Below are 13,639 nucleotides of genomic sequence, written 5' to 3' on the forward strand. Positions count from 1 at the left end.
AGAAAACAGAAACCGTACTACGAAGTAACGGAATATAAATAATACTAATAGGAAACAAAAACAGTAACCGTGCTACGAAATAACGGAATATAAATAATACTAAGAGGAAACAAAAACAGAAACTGTACCTTAGTTATTAAGCAATAGTAACAAATTGGCTAGTCTTCAAAAATATTTAAGAACCTACGATTTGTTTAACATTTTAATTTAGATATACGAACATAATTACGATGGACGATTCGTTGATTTTTTCCGGGAGAACCCTTTTAAGAATCCATAAGAAAACTTGTTTAACCATTGGCTTGTTTCGGTGGTTTTTTTTTAAATATCGTTAGAGCTACCAAAAATAAGTACTAATATGTAAATGTTGAATTTTAAATCTCTAGTTCATTATAAAGGAAATAATCTAGAATAAAGTAACTAAACTTGAAATATTATTAAAACTAGAAAAACTCTTCCATTTGATTAAGCATTAGATATAAATTTTTATAGCACTTTATATAACAATATAAATTTACACATGACATGCAGTAAACATCAAAACCATATGCTTGTAATATTTGATGTGAATTAGAATAATATAAATTAGACAAATCAACAGAGGCTATTGATTTTCTTTCCCTTATACCATGCATGCATGGTTTATATTATAAATTAATTTTAGATACGATTTATATTTAAACGTTTTCACCGTCGGAAAAATCAACGATCATAGACCCCGTATTCGAACAACCCAATTAGGCATGCGAACTAGAAGAGAGGGAGTCGACGATTACCTCTATTGTCGAACAAAGTTGACAACGCACAGAAACGAGACGGTTCTCCGAACAGAACAAATTGAAGGCGGAAACTCGAACGGCCGGTGCTTGTGGGAAACCGAAACGAGTCGCGGTGCACGATGTGTGTCACCGGAACTAGATGCAAACTAACGAAGATGCCGATAGCGTCTGACTTGCGGCGGTTGGTGGTGATACATGATACGTGACGGTGGTGGCGTAAACCGTCTGGATCTGGACCGGAAGTTGTGACAATCACATTCAATATTAGAGCATCTCCACCAATTGGTTATTGTTGACATGGCATGGCGTTTGAATTGGTTTATAGGTAGAGACAAACGTTTGTGTTACGTTTGGTTTGCATTCTCAAACGTTTGGGAGGTGGGTTTGTAGTGGCCCCACCACAACCACTACACACAAATCATATATATATACATATTTATTATATGCCCTGCTTGCGGTGCGCGCATATAATGTATATATGTGAACCCTCGGGTGGGCAAAAGTGAAATTGCACTAATTTTGACGTTATTTTACTAATCTCGTGAAAATAACGTTAAAAAGTGGCGGAAGGTTAATCAGGGATCATGTGGTGGCGTTGATAGCCAAAAGACAAGGGTACATGCACCAATCGACCGGTGTGCCGATGGTTGAGCGTTATGTGCCTTATGTCCAAGGCTTGATGCAAAACTACTATCGAGCTGGGGGTCTCACCGGAAGCAGCCTCTCTATTCCTACAGGATAGAAGTAAAGCTGTCTACATCTTACCCTCCTCAGACCCTATCATAGCTTTGCTATTGGTAGGATATACTGAGTACGATGATGATGATGATGATGATGATGATGATGATAATACATATTTATTACATTTTAATAAGGTTTAGATTGGTTTATGAGTAGGAGAAAAGTGGGGTTTTTTGATGAAAAGTTTAGAATATGATCTGGCGATAAGGTGGACGTTTGAATTGGTTTATGCGTGGGGATGCTCTTAAGATACAATAGGTAGTATAAATCCAACGTGGGTTGTTTAATTATCTTCCATTTTCTTTTCGTTTCTTTTTTTTCCCTCTCTATATTATAATTTGGGTTTTTATATAAACGCTTGTATGTCACTGTTATATGTATGTATATCAAATTTGTACGTCTGTATATCAGATTTAATGCCTAGAGTGACAAAGGAAGCATTCTCTTTGACAAAGAAAACGGGAAAAAATAATAAAAAAAGAACTTCAAACTGGATTGCCTATCTAGAATACCAATTAAATTTACGGGAAAATTCCCATGATAACCATTTTAGAACATGGTTTTCTAAATTTGTCCATCTTTTACAAAGAATTCCCAAAATGTCCATTACGAAATTGGGGGGACGACTTTTTTAATAATCCAAGACGACTAGTTCGTAGAGCCAATGAAAAACGAACACGTGTCCATAAAGGTAACATGTATGCCGGGGCGACGATTGCATTCATGTCTATGTTTACGGCGTTTTCACGATCTAGTCGGCATGTTCACGATCTAGTCAGCCCGACATAGACATGAATACAGTCGTTGGGCTGACTCCTTTGTTGGCACTTAGATTGTCTTCACAAACCAGTCGTTGTGTCACCTTTATGGACACCTGTTCGTTTTTCATTGGCTCTACGAACTAGTCGTCCCGCCTATTTCGTAATGGATATTTTAGAAATTCTTTGTAAAAGATGGTTATTAACTTATTATGGGAATTTTACCATTAAATTTTCATTTTCAACGCATTTTCCATATATACTTGGCATTTAATTGTTACACTGGAAAGACCCTAGTGTAGTAGCATCCACATAGCATCTCTTCTCTACAAATTCATCAATCTGCAAGCCTTACCATAGTCAATGACTCAACATGGTCAACAACAGATATTTGAGCTTCAAAATCGAACCAGGACCATAGCCCTCGCGGTATTGTTGTATGAACTTCATCACTTGTCAAATTTAACCAATAACTCAGTTCGGTGGTTTTACATGGGATTCACATTTTTACATAATCATTTAGAGTGGTTCAGCCCGGACACAAATATAAATAGAGAACTATGTTCAAAGATGCATTAAAGTGAATAAATGGAATGACCATTGTCCATTGTGAAGAAATGGAGAAAAGTGTGTTTGGTTGATTAAAGGAATGGAATTACCCATTACCTAGTCTATTTCATTCTCTCTAAAACACCCCAATTTCATTCCATTCATACCTCATGTTTTTTTTTCATTTCATTTCCTCTTTCACCCTACGCCACCTCCACCACCGCGCCGCCACCAACCACCACCATTGCCATCCACCGCCACCAACCATCACCATCAGTGCCAGCCGCCCCCCGCCGCCGCCATCAACCATCACCCCCGCCCCTCACCACCACCGTCACTACTGCCCACCATTGCCACTGCCACCACCGGCTGCCACCTCCACCCCCAACACCACCACCCACCTTCAGCCACCATTATCTCCCGTCGCCCACCTATGAGTAAAATGTTTAGGACTAATGGGGAATATAGCTCAGTTGTAGGTTGCCAGTGACATATGATGTTGTTTACTTGTTGCCAGGTAGTTTACTTAATTTTAAGATTTTCTTTCGTTTATTACAGATAGCTATAAACTGCGAGGAGAGAATCATAACACTGATTTTTAAGACGAGTATTTTGTTATCTCGTTTTCGTATTATTCTGTAATTATTGACGTCAATGAATAAAAGTCCTATTCACTTTTGAACAAGAAAAATATCTTAAAACTAAATGTTGAAGTGTTTTAACATTGAGGAACTGTATGAGTGTGTAATTGAAGGCAAGATAGATACATTTTGTTTGCTAATATAGCATGCATTAGTGAGTTCAAAACATGGTCTGAAAGATTGAGAGCAACAACAAATCAGAACGAACTGTGACAAAAGACCTGAATATGTAACTTGACAAAACTGAAACTGCATCAAAGTATGGAGGGTGTCTTCGGAAGATGCGGCTTAATCGACTCCACAACCACCTGTTGTTCATAATACCAATTAGCAACCACCTACCACTTCATTAAGCTTATATTGTTTTCCTTATCCGAGTGTAAAACTTTGATTCATATCCATCGAGTACCCGATTACTCATTACCAATTAGATATCGAATACATCGCGTATGCCCGAATACATCGCGTATGCCCGTTAGTTTGTTCAAAATTATCTATTGGGATTCCTGTGCATTATTTTACCATTTTAGCTTTTATATAATTTTATTACCCAAGAAATTAGAAAAATAAAAACTAAAAAGTCAATTGATAACTCTCTTATCCAAGGAAAAAGGAAAATAAAATAAAAAGAACAAATTTGCATACATTGCTCGGGAAAGGATATGTATCTAGTAACCAGATTGGGTACCAACCAATCCCTACCCGTCCTGGATATTTCGGGGTTTGCCGTCACGCTCAGGTTTTTTTGACATCCCTACTTAGGGACGCGTGGCGTAGGGAACATTTCGTTTTTGTCTAACCCTTTTTTTTTTGGAATACTCATCTTTTCTTTTTACCATTAAAATTTCAAAAAGAATCTGTAAAATCGTGTTGAGTTTTTTCTGCATGTGCAATTAGATACTTTTCATGATGTGGTAGAAAAATTACCTTAAAACCAAAAAATATTGAAGCGTTAAAGTCTTCTTTCTATCAAAAACCGAAGTTGAAAACCTTTTTATGCAATTAGCCCTTTTGTTTATAGTGTCGGACAGCGTACTTTTGGTGTTGGATAAGGCATACAAAGCAGTAACTTTCCATAAATACACAATAAAGAAAAGCTTACCCTCCCATCATAAGATAATGATGCAAACAACCAAGGCTCCCGCGAACTCCATGACAAACCTGTATTTTCAACAAGTTAAAAATAGCCTCCATTACATTATAGGAAAAAAGAAGCAGAAATGAAAGCAAATTAACTACCATAAACACTGTCTTCATAGTCACTGTATGAATGAAGCAAGGACTCTGTCCATTTCTTAGTCGAGTTTGGCACGCTGTAAAATTAAAATATAATATAAATTAAAAGTGAAAGAAGGGTAGAGATGAAAAGCATGTGCAGACAAAGATAATGAATTTAAGAAAAAAAATACCTGTTAGATGTTAATTCATTGTTTGTAGGAGAGGCAAACCACAAGTTAACAGCCGAGTCTGTTCCTGCACTCTGCATATATATTAGCCGATAAGAAACAAAAATGAAATACAGAAACTGGAATCCAGAAACTGTTTTACATATGTGTATATGTGTAACTACACATTGTGTAGCTCTAGGGGACGCAAGGTTTAAACAAACTTAGCCGAGCCCGAGCTTGACTAGGCTCAATCGCTCAAGCTCAGCTTGTTTATTATTTGTTAATTACTTTATATATATTTCAGTTAAAAAATTTAAAAATAAAAAAATATATATCGTTTAGTTATTTTTATCATAATGTTATACATAATAAGAATTGTTCAATAAATATATATTTAATATATTAAATAAAAAGTATATAAATAATAGGCTCCTTCAGGTTGGCGAGCCAGCTCGAGCTCGATAAGTGAAGCCTAGGCTCGTTTATTAAACAAACTTATTTCTAGGCTCTTGGCTTGATTCAAGCCTTTAGTGAGCCAATGAGAGTAGCTCACGAGCGGCTTGGCTCATTTCCACCCCTAGGCGTTGAATACAAAACCAACTTTAAACAGAGAACCGCATAAACACTTCTGCATGAGGTGGTTATGTAACCATATAACCACCTCTCTTTCTCTCTACCACTACATATAGTCAGCCCTACCTGTAAATGCTTATCCAGTTCTCCACTAAAAAGCAGTTATCAATTGAACAACACGACCCTATAGTCCTTTATATATGTGTGTGTGCATGTGAAAGTACATGTTTGCACGTGTGTGTGTGTATACACGTGCACACACACACGCACATATAGATTATCGAGAGAGAGAGAGAGAGAGAGATGGAGAAAGTACAAGGATGAGCCCTTCATATTCTGGATTGCTTCTAACAGCCCAAGTCCTGCCAAAAAACAATGAAACGACAGTAAGAAGAAAAAAAACTAGTAATTCATAGATAAGAGAAAAATCCATATCATAGAGCTTGACCAATCAATGATAACTAATGTATTTATTTTTTTCTCCTTTCAAATAATAATTAAGCAAAACAATGCAAAGTTACCAGTGTGAATGTCCAGGGAGCTCTGCAACAGGAGCCTTCGACATTCTAAGATCCCATATGTTTATTCCAGAATCATCTGCAGCTGTTATCTGTGTTGTTGGTTAAATAAATGATTTCCATAAATATATAAATGGTTGGTGCAGATGCATTATTAAAGTATGATTTAACTCGAATCAACAGACTTACAAGCATATGCTTGTTTTTGCTATCATAATCTATACTACGAACATGTGAATATTCCATTGAATTTGCTTTCCTGTAAAGTAAGAACCAAAATGATGATGTTTATGAGCAAATGTAAATGACACACAGATAATTTATAGGATGTTAATTTCCTTATGTTTGGTCAGTTACTTTTTAGAAACTTGACTAGTGTAGAGATGGCACTTTTGACCCGTTTACTTATTAATTAATCTATTTGGGTTGTGTCATATCTCAAGCAGGTCAAAGCAAGTAATTTAGCTAAGAGGCTAATGGGTCTAATGGGTTAAAAGTCTCCAAAGTCTACAATTAATAGATACATGTATACAACATCCTAAAATATTGTATTTCTCTATATAATAAAAGAGAATACTTTGGGACACTTGTCCTTCTATTGGAGTTTTAGACACGTGTCAATCATATAATCAATTTGCTTACATGGCAGCCAAAGAGAAGGTCTGCTCATTTCACTATCCCGCCCAAATCATTTGTCTTTTCAATCGCGTTCAAATTTTGAATCTCCAATGTTATCCCTAGATTCACTTTTACATCAGTAGTAGCAAGCAGCCATTTTCTTTCCTTTCTTCTCCAACAACCATTTGCTTTTGCTGTGAATCCATTAAGATTTTCCCAATCCTTTCTTCTTTCCAAACTTTTGATATTATCTAGGTTTTGAAGAATGCATTCCACCATCGTCATGTTTTCTTGCCCAATCTCATATCAACATCTCAAAAGGTATGTCCAGATTTCTTCTCTACTCGTTCTGCTTGTCATTGTGAATGACAGATTCGACTAATTCCTGGTTTTTTCTTACCCTAAATAGTTTTTTTTTTTTGGTTAATTATTTAGTTCTTGCAAATCTTCTGCATTATTGATCCTCCTCCATTGACTCTGTCAACCAAATCTTCATTCATATGAACATCTAAAAGCTTCATGCATATGAACATCTAAAATGTACGTTCGTAATTACATTTCTTTTGTTCTTTTATGTAGTAAATTAGGGTTCTATAAGCAAAATTGGGGGTTTTAGAATGCTAATGTTGTGTTTCATGATGTACTAACAACGGGATCATAAAAAAATTTGAATGTTCGACCTGTTTGGGATGGGTGGTTATTGAAGCTAATTTTGGTGTTTTTGATTTAGTTCACTCCAAGTGTTATGCTTGTGATGAAAGGGTTATAATAATGATGAATGAACCTTAGAATGTCCTTTACTCATGTAATAGCTCCCAAATTTATTTCAATTGATTTCAGTTTGTTTGACTGAATATATTGCGAGCTTTTTATTTTTGCATAACAATTTGCTCTTTGAAGTGCATAAGTGAATGTATTAATTAAATCCTAAGGACTTATGCAGGGTACTTAGTAATTGTCTGATCCATGGACCAATTTCTAAATATGTTGGAAATTTGAGAACTCAACAGAAGTTCTATGTAATTCAAATGATGTTTCTTGCTTTCTTAAAATTATTCATTAAACTTATATCATCATGGAACTTATTTTTTGAAATATTTTATTGATGTTAAACCTTAGTTTCTATAATTTGACTGGAAACACAACATCATTCGTTTCCTAAGTAGAAATGCATACTACATGTATGTAAATTATCTTAAACAATGCTTTTTTTTTTGTCTTATAATTTATAATAGGGAGCTTGATATTGAGCAAAAAAGAATGTTATGTATTTTCTTGTCTTCTAATTAGCTTGGTATTGAGCAAAATATGTTATTTACTGTACTTGTGAAAAAGAATGGATCCAGGTAGAAACTAGACTCTAATACAAACACTTTCTCTCCATACAGTTCAAAAATTCTATAAACAATTAGTTTGTGAAATAAGACTAATAAGTTTATAATTTTCATTAGTTATATAAATATGAATAAACTGATCTGGGAGGTTTTTTATCACTAAATAGTCATGTTTTGGGTGACTTACGACCAATTTATTGGTTTTGAAACATGCTCTTGGAGTCTCTTTGGATGTCATTTGGTATATTTATTTTTCATCTCCAGCCTACTAAGTTTGACATTCTTGTGTTTTAGGTTCATTTGTGTGATTTTGCATCTAGGATGCTACTTGAAAACGCATAAAGAGAAGAGCTTTTGATATGGTGCAATCTTAGTATCTGACTTGCGTTCTTTTCTTCGGTTGGTCAACGTGTTTACTTTGTTGAAAACATCATATCAGAATGTTAGAACTTATTAAGCTTAGCTTTAATAGTTGGTGATATGATCTTTTTATACGCGGATGATGACATCGTTTTTTATACTGTTTGTGAAATCTATACATGGTAATGGTTGCGTATTTACCTGGTAAATATTGTTGCTTTATGTCTTATATGTATTTAAAATTTGATATTAGCAATTTAATTGATTTTTTCTGCAGTGGAGATGGCAAACATTTAAGATCATTTCATGCAACTTTCTATCCCAAGACATGCGCCTGAAGTTCTCATCACCGTTCTCTCTACCTAAATCTTTTTCTCTGATGGCTAAGGATCTGAAGGCTCAAGGCTCAATAAGCTAACGGGTAATGTTGATTTGTGTTTATTCATGTAGCTTTAAAAGAAAACGAACACAAACACTTAATTGGACAAATATTTGTGTTCGTATTCGTTTGTTTAAAAAATGAACATGTTCGTGTTCGTTTATTTAAGTTCCTTTAAAATCTAAACGAACATAATTGAACAAAGATAAGCAAACATAAATTCACATATAAAAACAAAAGTAAACAAATACAAATAAAGATAAACGGACATAAATAAACATGGTTAAATGAGCAAAAAGGAACATAAATAAACGAACATGAAAGAACGTTACGTAAATGAATGAATGAAACATGTGTTCATGTTCGTTCGTTTAAATGAAAGAACATAAAAACACTTCCCGTTCAACGGTTCAGGAGCGGCTCACTAAACGTTCGGTTTGTTTACATGCCTATGTGTTAAAGGTCCTTTGAATAAACAGCAGAAACTAATATATATATATATATATAGGAATATGATGTTTAAAATTGGAACAAACATGATAGTGCTTAACAGTCAACTATAACAAATGACTCAAAATGAAATTATCAACATTATGGCCAATTTGGTCATTAGAAAAGATAAATCCATAAATTATGTGAATAAAATGAAGTTTCATACCATCAAGTGTACTTCGGGCATTATTGAAAATATGCAATATGGAGTTGTTTTGGTTATTTTTTACTTTCTTGGCAACTTAACATTATGTAGATCAAAATTAAATCTTGTCAAAGGTTGACTTTTCTGGTTGATATGAAATTTACCAATTAACATTTAATTTTAATTGTGAATTTCTATGGATGAAGTGTAGCTTGAAGAGGGTGGTTCGAATGATGCTTATAATTGATCTTGGGCTATGGAAATAATTACTCAGACATGGACTTGGTTACAAAGATATATAAAATTGGTTTTTTGTGTAACCCAAAGCATGATGGATTGTTACTTAATTGAGTTCTTAGTTGTTTTGGATCTTATTTGATATTTTTTTTAGATAATTTTGAGATTTAAAAATGTATAGGAGACAGGCGGATTTTAATTTCGCAAGGACCTTGAATAGTTTGTTTCTTGATACAAGCATGTTGCCAATTAAATAGTTTAATGGTTTAAGCATTCCATGTGTTATTGTTTTAAGCTTTCCATATACAATACGTTTTAAGAACATTTGTTTAGCCTGTGTGTTACACGGGCATATAGACTAGTTCATAAATATAGATTATTATTATTATTATTATTATTGTAGACCACATTTATTATTCGGGTTTAAGATAGTTTGGGTCGGCTTTTTTGTATATATATTGATAAGCGATCCGTGTCACAATCAGGTTCATCAGGATCAGGTTGTACGGTTATCAGGTTCATCAGGATCAGGTTGTATGGTTATCAGGTTCGTCGGGTCGGGTAGTTTGGGTTTCAGGTCGGATTGATCGGTTTTCAGCTGCTTTGGTAACGGGTTTGTTCGGGTCGGATGATGGGCAAGACACGGACACAATTAAATGAGACATGAAAGAAATGTTGATAAAAATTCAAGCATACTTCATTGTGCGCAAGTCCCAGAAGTGAATAGATGCCTCGGTAGTTGATGCAAGAACATTCACATCATGAGGATCCCATGCTCCACCAGACAAATGATGAAGCATCCCAACTGACTCTTGAGATTGTACCTACACAACTTTTTTCAAGAATTAGTCATTGAGTTGGAAACAAAGGTGGGTTGGGTAACCAGTAACTAGTCAATTTTTAGTACGGGTAGAAATGGGGAGGGCCAAATAGGGTTGGGTCATCCAGCATATTGGCCGGTAAACAAACCGAACTTCAGTGAACTATTCGGCGGGAAGTTCATTTATATTCTTTTAGTTTCTAAACGAACGAAAATGAGCAAATGTTTGTGTTCATTGAACTAAGCGAATGAACATGAAACATGTCATGTCTTTTATTAAACTTAAATATTTTTCTTTATGTTATATGAGCATTCGCTCGTTTATATTTGTTCGCTTGTGTTCGTCTAAGTTAATGAACCGTTTATTTATCGATTCAATAGAAGCCAAAAGAGGTGAATAGGGTCCAAATAACAAGAGATGTAAGAAACATGTCCAATTACGCCTATTCCTAATACTAAATTCCGTTTAGTTTTTTTACAAACAAACATGAATGAGCATGGACATCATGTCTTTTTCTTATTAAACGAACATGAACAAAATAATTCGTTCGATTAATCGTTCATGTTCGGGTAAAGTTAAATGAACAAAGAAGAACATGCCCCCATTCGTGTTTGTTCGGTTCGCTTTCAGGCCTACCTGCAAACACCTTTTTTTTTCCATTTTAGAAAATAATAAACCAGTCTTTGAATTACAACGGCTTACAAAATTGTATGAATTAAAATTTTCTTGAGAAAATCAAGCACGACATAGTACAAAAGGTTTATTTAATTGATTGCTGAAACTTAAACAATATACATTTTATTTTTCAATATATTATAGCCATTGTTTGCGAGAAGAGAACGTTTTAAGTTATATATCCACCTTAGTCATACTTGAAAAAGAACTTGTAACATGTATGACAATGTTTGACTGATTCAACATAAATACTATGATTAGTTTAACTATTAGCTAAAATGGGATAGCTAGCAATGAGTGTAAGCAAAACTACATGTTTCGATACCTGTGCACTCTTCTTTGAAGAATCTAAGCTCCAAAGAAATATATTCTGCTCACCAATACTTATCAGCTTATCATGTCTTCCAGATGGCCACCAAAGCACACTGTCATATTCTTCTTTAATCAATATTTATTTCACATAAAATAGATTACATCACATTAAAGTAAAAACATCTTTAGACTGTTTGAGAAAATGTTGAAAAACTATCACTACATGAATTATGACCTCAAAAGTGAAGCAAAAAAGGCAATTTAAAAATGATCACAAGAAATTTAAAAGTGAAACCTACACAAAGATAATCAAAGTTCTAAGATCATCTGACAACATAAAAATTATGATGCATACAACAACCAATGATGTTTTAGTAAAACATAACTCACCATTTAATCTTTGACTTGTGTGCATCAAGTGAAGCAATACATTCTAACTGAGGAGAATTTGACTGGCCATACAATTCAGGGATCTGCCACACAGCTGCTTCATATGATTCACCTTCAAAACCCGATGAAATAACAAACCTTAAACACCATTAAACTTCTCAAAAACACTATAGATTGCAATTCGCAGTTCTAAAATTCCACACTCATAACTTTTTGCCTTACATTGTATCATCTATGTTAGCAGTGTTGTAAAACTCGCTAGGCGCTAACCAGGTGGTGGGATACTGACAAGCGATTACTAGGGATTAATCGAATTGAAATTATTATATGTGATTTTTCAAACTTAATACACACACACATATGGAACCCTTGTTCGATCATTTTTTGTTGTTTTTTTTTTAACAAACCTCAGCATTTCGAACCCTCTTTGATCATCTTTTGTTGCTTAAAACTTTAACAGGTTGATGTCTATGCTTAAAACTCCAGTTAACAGGTTAAACCAAAAGACCAGTTTTGACTGCCTACCAAATTTTGGGTCCGGTTACATGAAATCATATCAGTAGAGTACCAATTAGCGATAAATCACCGATAAATAGGCCACTAATCCCTATTTTTACAAGACTCCATGTTAGCCATTTTCATAAGTTATCATATATCAATGCATTGTTCAAATGTAGAAGCATCCAATATCAATGCTTCAAAACTCCGGTAGAGTACCGATTAGCGATCAAATCACCAATAAATGGCGATTAATCCCAAACTTTACAAAACCGTATGTTAGCCAATGCATTGTTCAAATGTAGAATCATCCGTGCTACCGATTTCCAATAGCTTAGATCACAACAATCCCATGAGATGAGTTCTAATTTCATCTAGATCTCACTCTTAACCCTAACTTAACAAATTCTTCAACGTCTAATCAAATAATAACCAGATGCACATTAACATAATACAACTTAAAATAAACAAACTCAACCACTCACCAGAAGAGAAAACAGTCGAAAATATCCGCTGATCAAACGGACACGAAGCGAGGTCCCAAATCTCATTCGGATGCGAAAACAAACCCTCGCAAACAAGTTCCGTACCACCAGATGTAAGTCTAATCAAATGAACCTGAATATAACATAACAACAACACATTCATATAATAATAATAATAATAATAATAATAATAATAATAATAATAATAATAATAATAATAATAATAATAATATGAACCTCGTTTTCTTCCTTGAGACTGAGAGTACCGGTGAGGAAAGTGGTGTGATCCGTATCGGCTTTGACATCGGCAATGCAACGAGCCTGTAATGGAAGAAGAAATTGAGTATGAAATTAGGGTTTATATTAGTAATTGATTGAGTGAGTGACCTGGTATTTGAGGCCGTAACCGATTCCGGTTGATCCACCTTGCATTTGCATTTGTATTTGTATTTGTATTTGTTGAAATCAAATCAGCTGATGATGTTGAAGATTTTAGGGATACTTTCTATAGTTGATCTAAGATTTTAGGACCGTTTTAATAATAATATTCAGGTTGGTGTATTATTATGGGTTAGGTTATAAATATAGTTTTTGTGAAAATGACCAGAAGTAATCTTGTTTATAGCACGGAGTGTTGAGATTAGTTTAGAGGGAAATCAAGCGTGAACACAAGGTAAAGGACATATACAAGGCACATGTCAAATTCCTCTATTATTTTAAAACGTCCATAACTTTTTTTACAACGTTTTTTATTGAAAAACAAATTCACCATAATAACGAGTGTCTTTTTATCTTTCATATGAGTATCATATTGTAATATAAAATTTAAAAAAAAATTAGTGGGTTTTTTACAAATTGTGTTTTTTTTTCATTGTGTTTTTTTTTCTTAAAAATGAAAGAAAGTGATAAATTTTCATTATACAGGTTGGAGACTATTATAGCATTT

General features: G+C 34.2%; 1 protein-coding gene across 1 annotated transcript; it reads right to left on the reverse strand.

Moving 5' to 3' along the window:
- Positions 1-3,570: 3,570 nt before the first annotated feature.
- Positions 3,571-13,195, reverse strand: LOC143620850 (WD repeat-containing protein DWA2-like). The gene is made up of 13 exons (XM_077092445.1): positions 13,081-13,195; positions 12,931-13,014; positions 12,694-12,826; positions 11,711-11,822; positions 11,334-11,433; positions 10,209-10,336; positions 6,137-6,206; positions 5,951-6,039; positions 5,746-5,791; positions 4,878-4,948; positions 4,708-4,781; positions 4,571-4,629; positions 3,571-3,776 (listed from the first exon to the last, which is right to left on the reverse strand). Exons 1-13 carry the CDS (start codon positions 13,129-13,131, stop codon positions 3,723-3,725), a joined length of 1,071 nt encoding a protein of 356 aa, XP_076948560.1. The 5' UTR covers positions 13,132-13,195; the 3' UTR covers positions 3,571-3,722.
- Between the last annotated feature and the right edge of the window lie 444 nt (positions 13,196-13,639).

The sequence above is a fragment of the Bidens hawaiensis genome, unplaced genomic scaffold, assembly GCF_021521415.1.
Source record: "Bidens hawaiensis isolate Kalapana, Puna unplaced genomic scaffold, B.hawaiensis_p1.1 tig00002717_1, whole genome shotgun sequence".
NCBI lineage: Eukaryota > Viridiplantae > Streptophyta > Magnoliopsida > Asterales > Asteraceae > Bidens > Bidens hawaiensis.

What these genes read in the sequence shown, in the direction of transcription:
- LOC143620850 (XM_077092445.1), bottom strand. Translation starts at nt 13,131, where the DNA reads ATGCAAATGCAAGGTGGATCAACCGGAATCGGTTACGGCCTCAAATAC. An exon ending in TGGGACTTGCGCACAATGAA is followed by an intron (nt 6,207 to 10,208) that starts GTATGCTTGAAT and finishes CTTACTTTACAG; the next exon opens with GAAAGCAAATTCAATGGAAT. An exon ending in CATTATCTTATGATGGGAGG is followed by an intron (nt 3,777 to 4,570) that starts GTAAGCTTTTCT and finishes TATGAACAACAG; the next exon opens with GTGGTTGTGGAGTCGATTAA.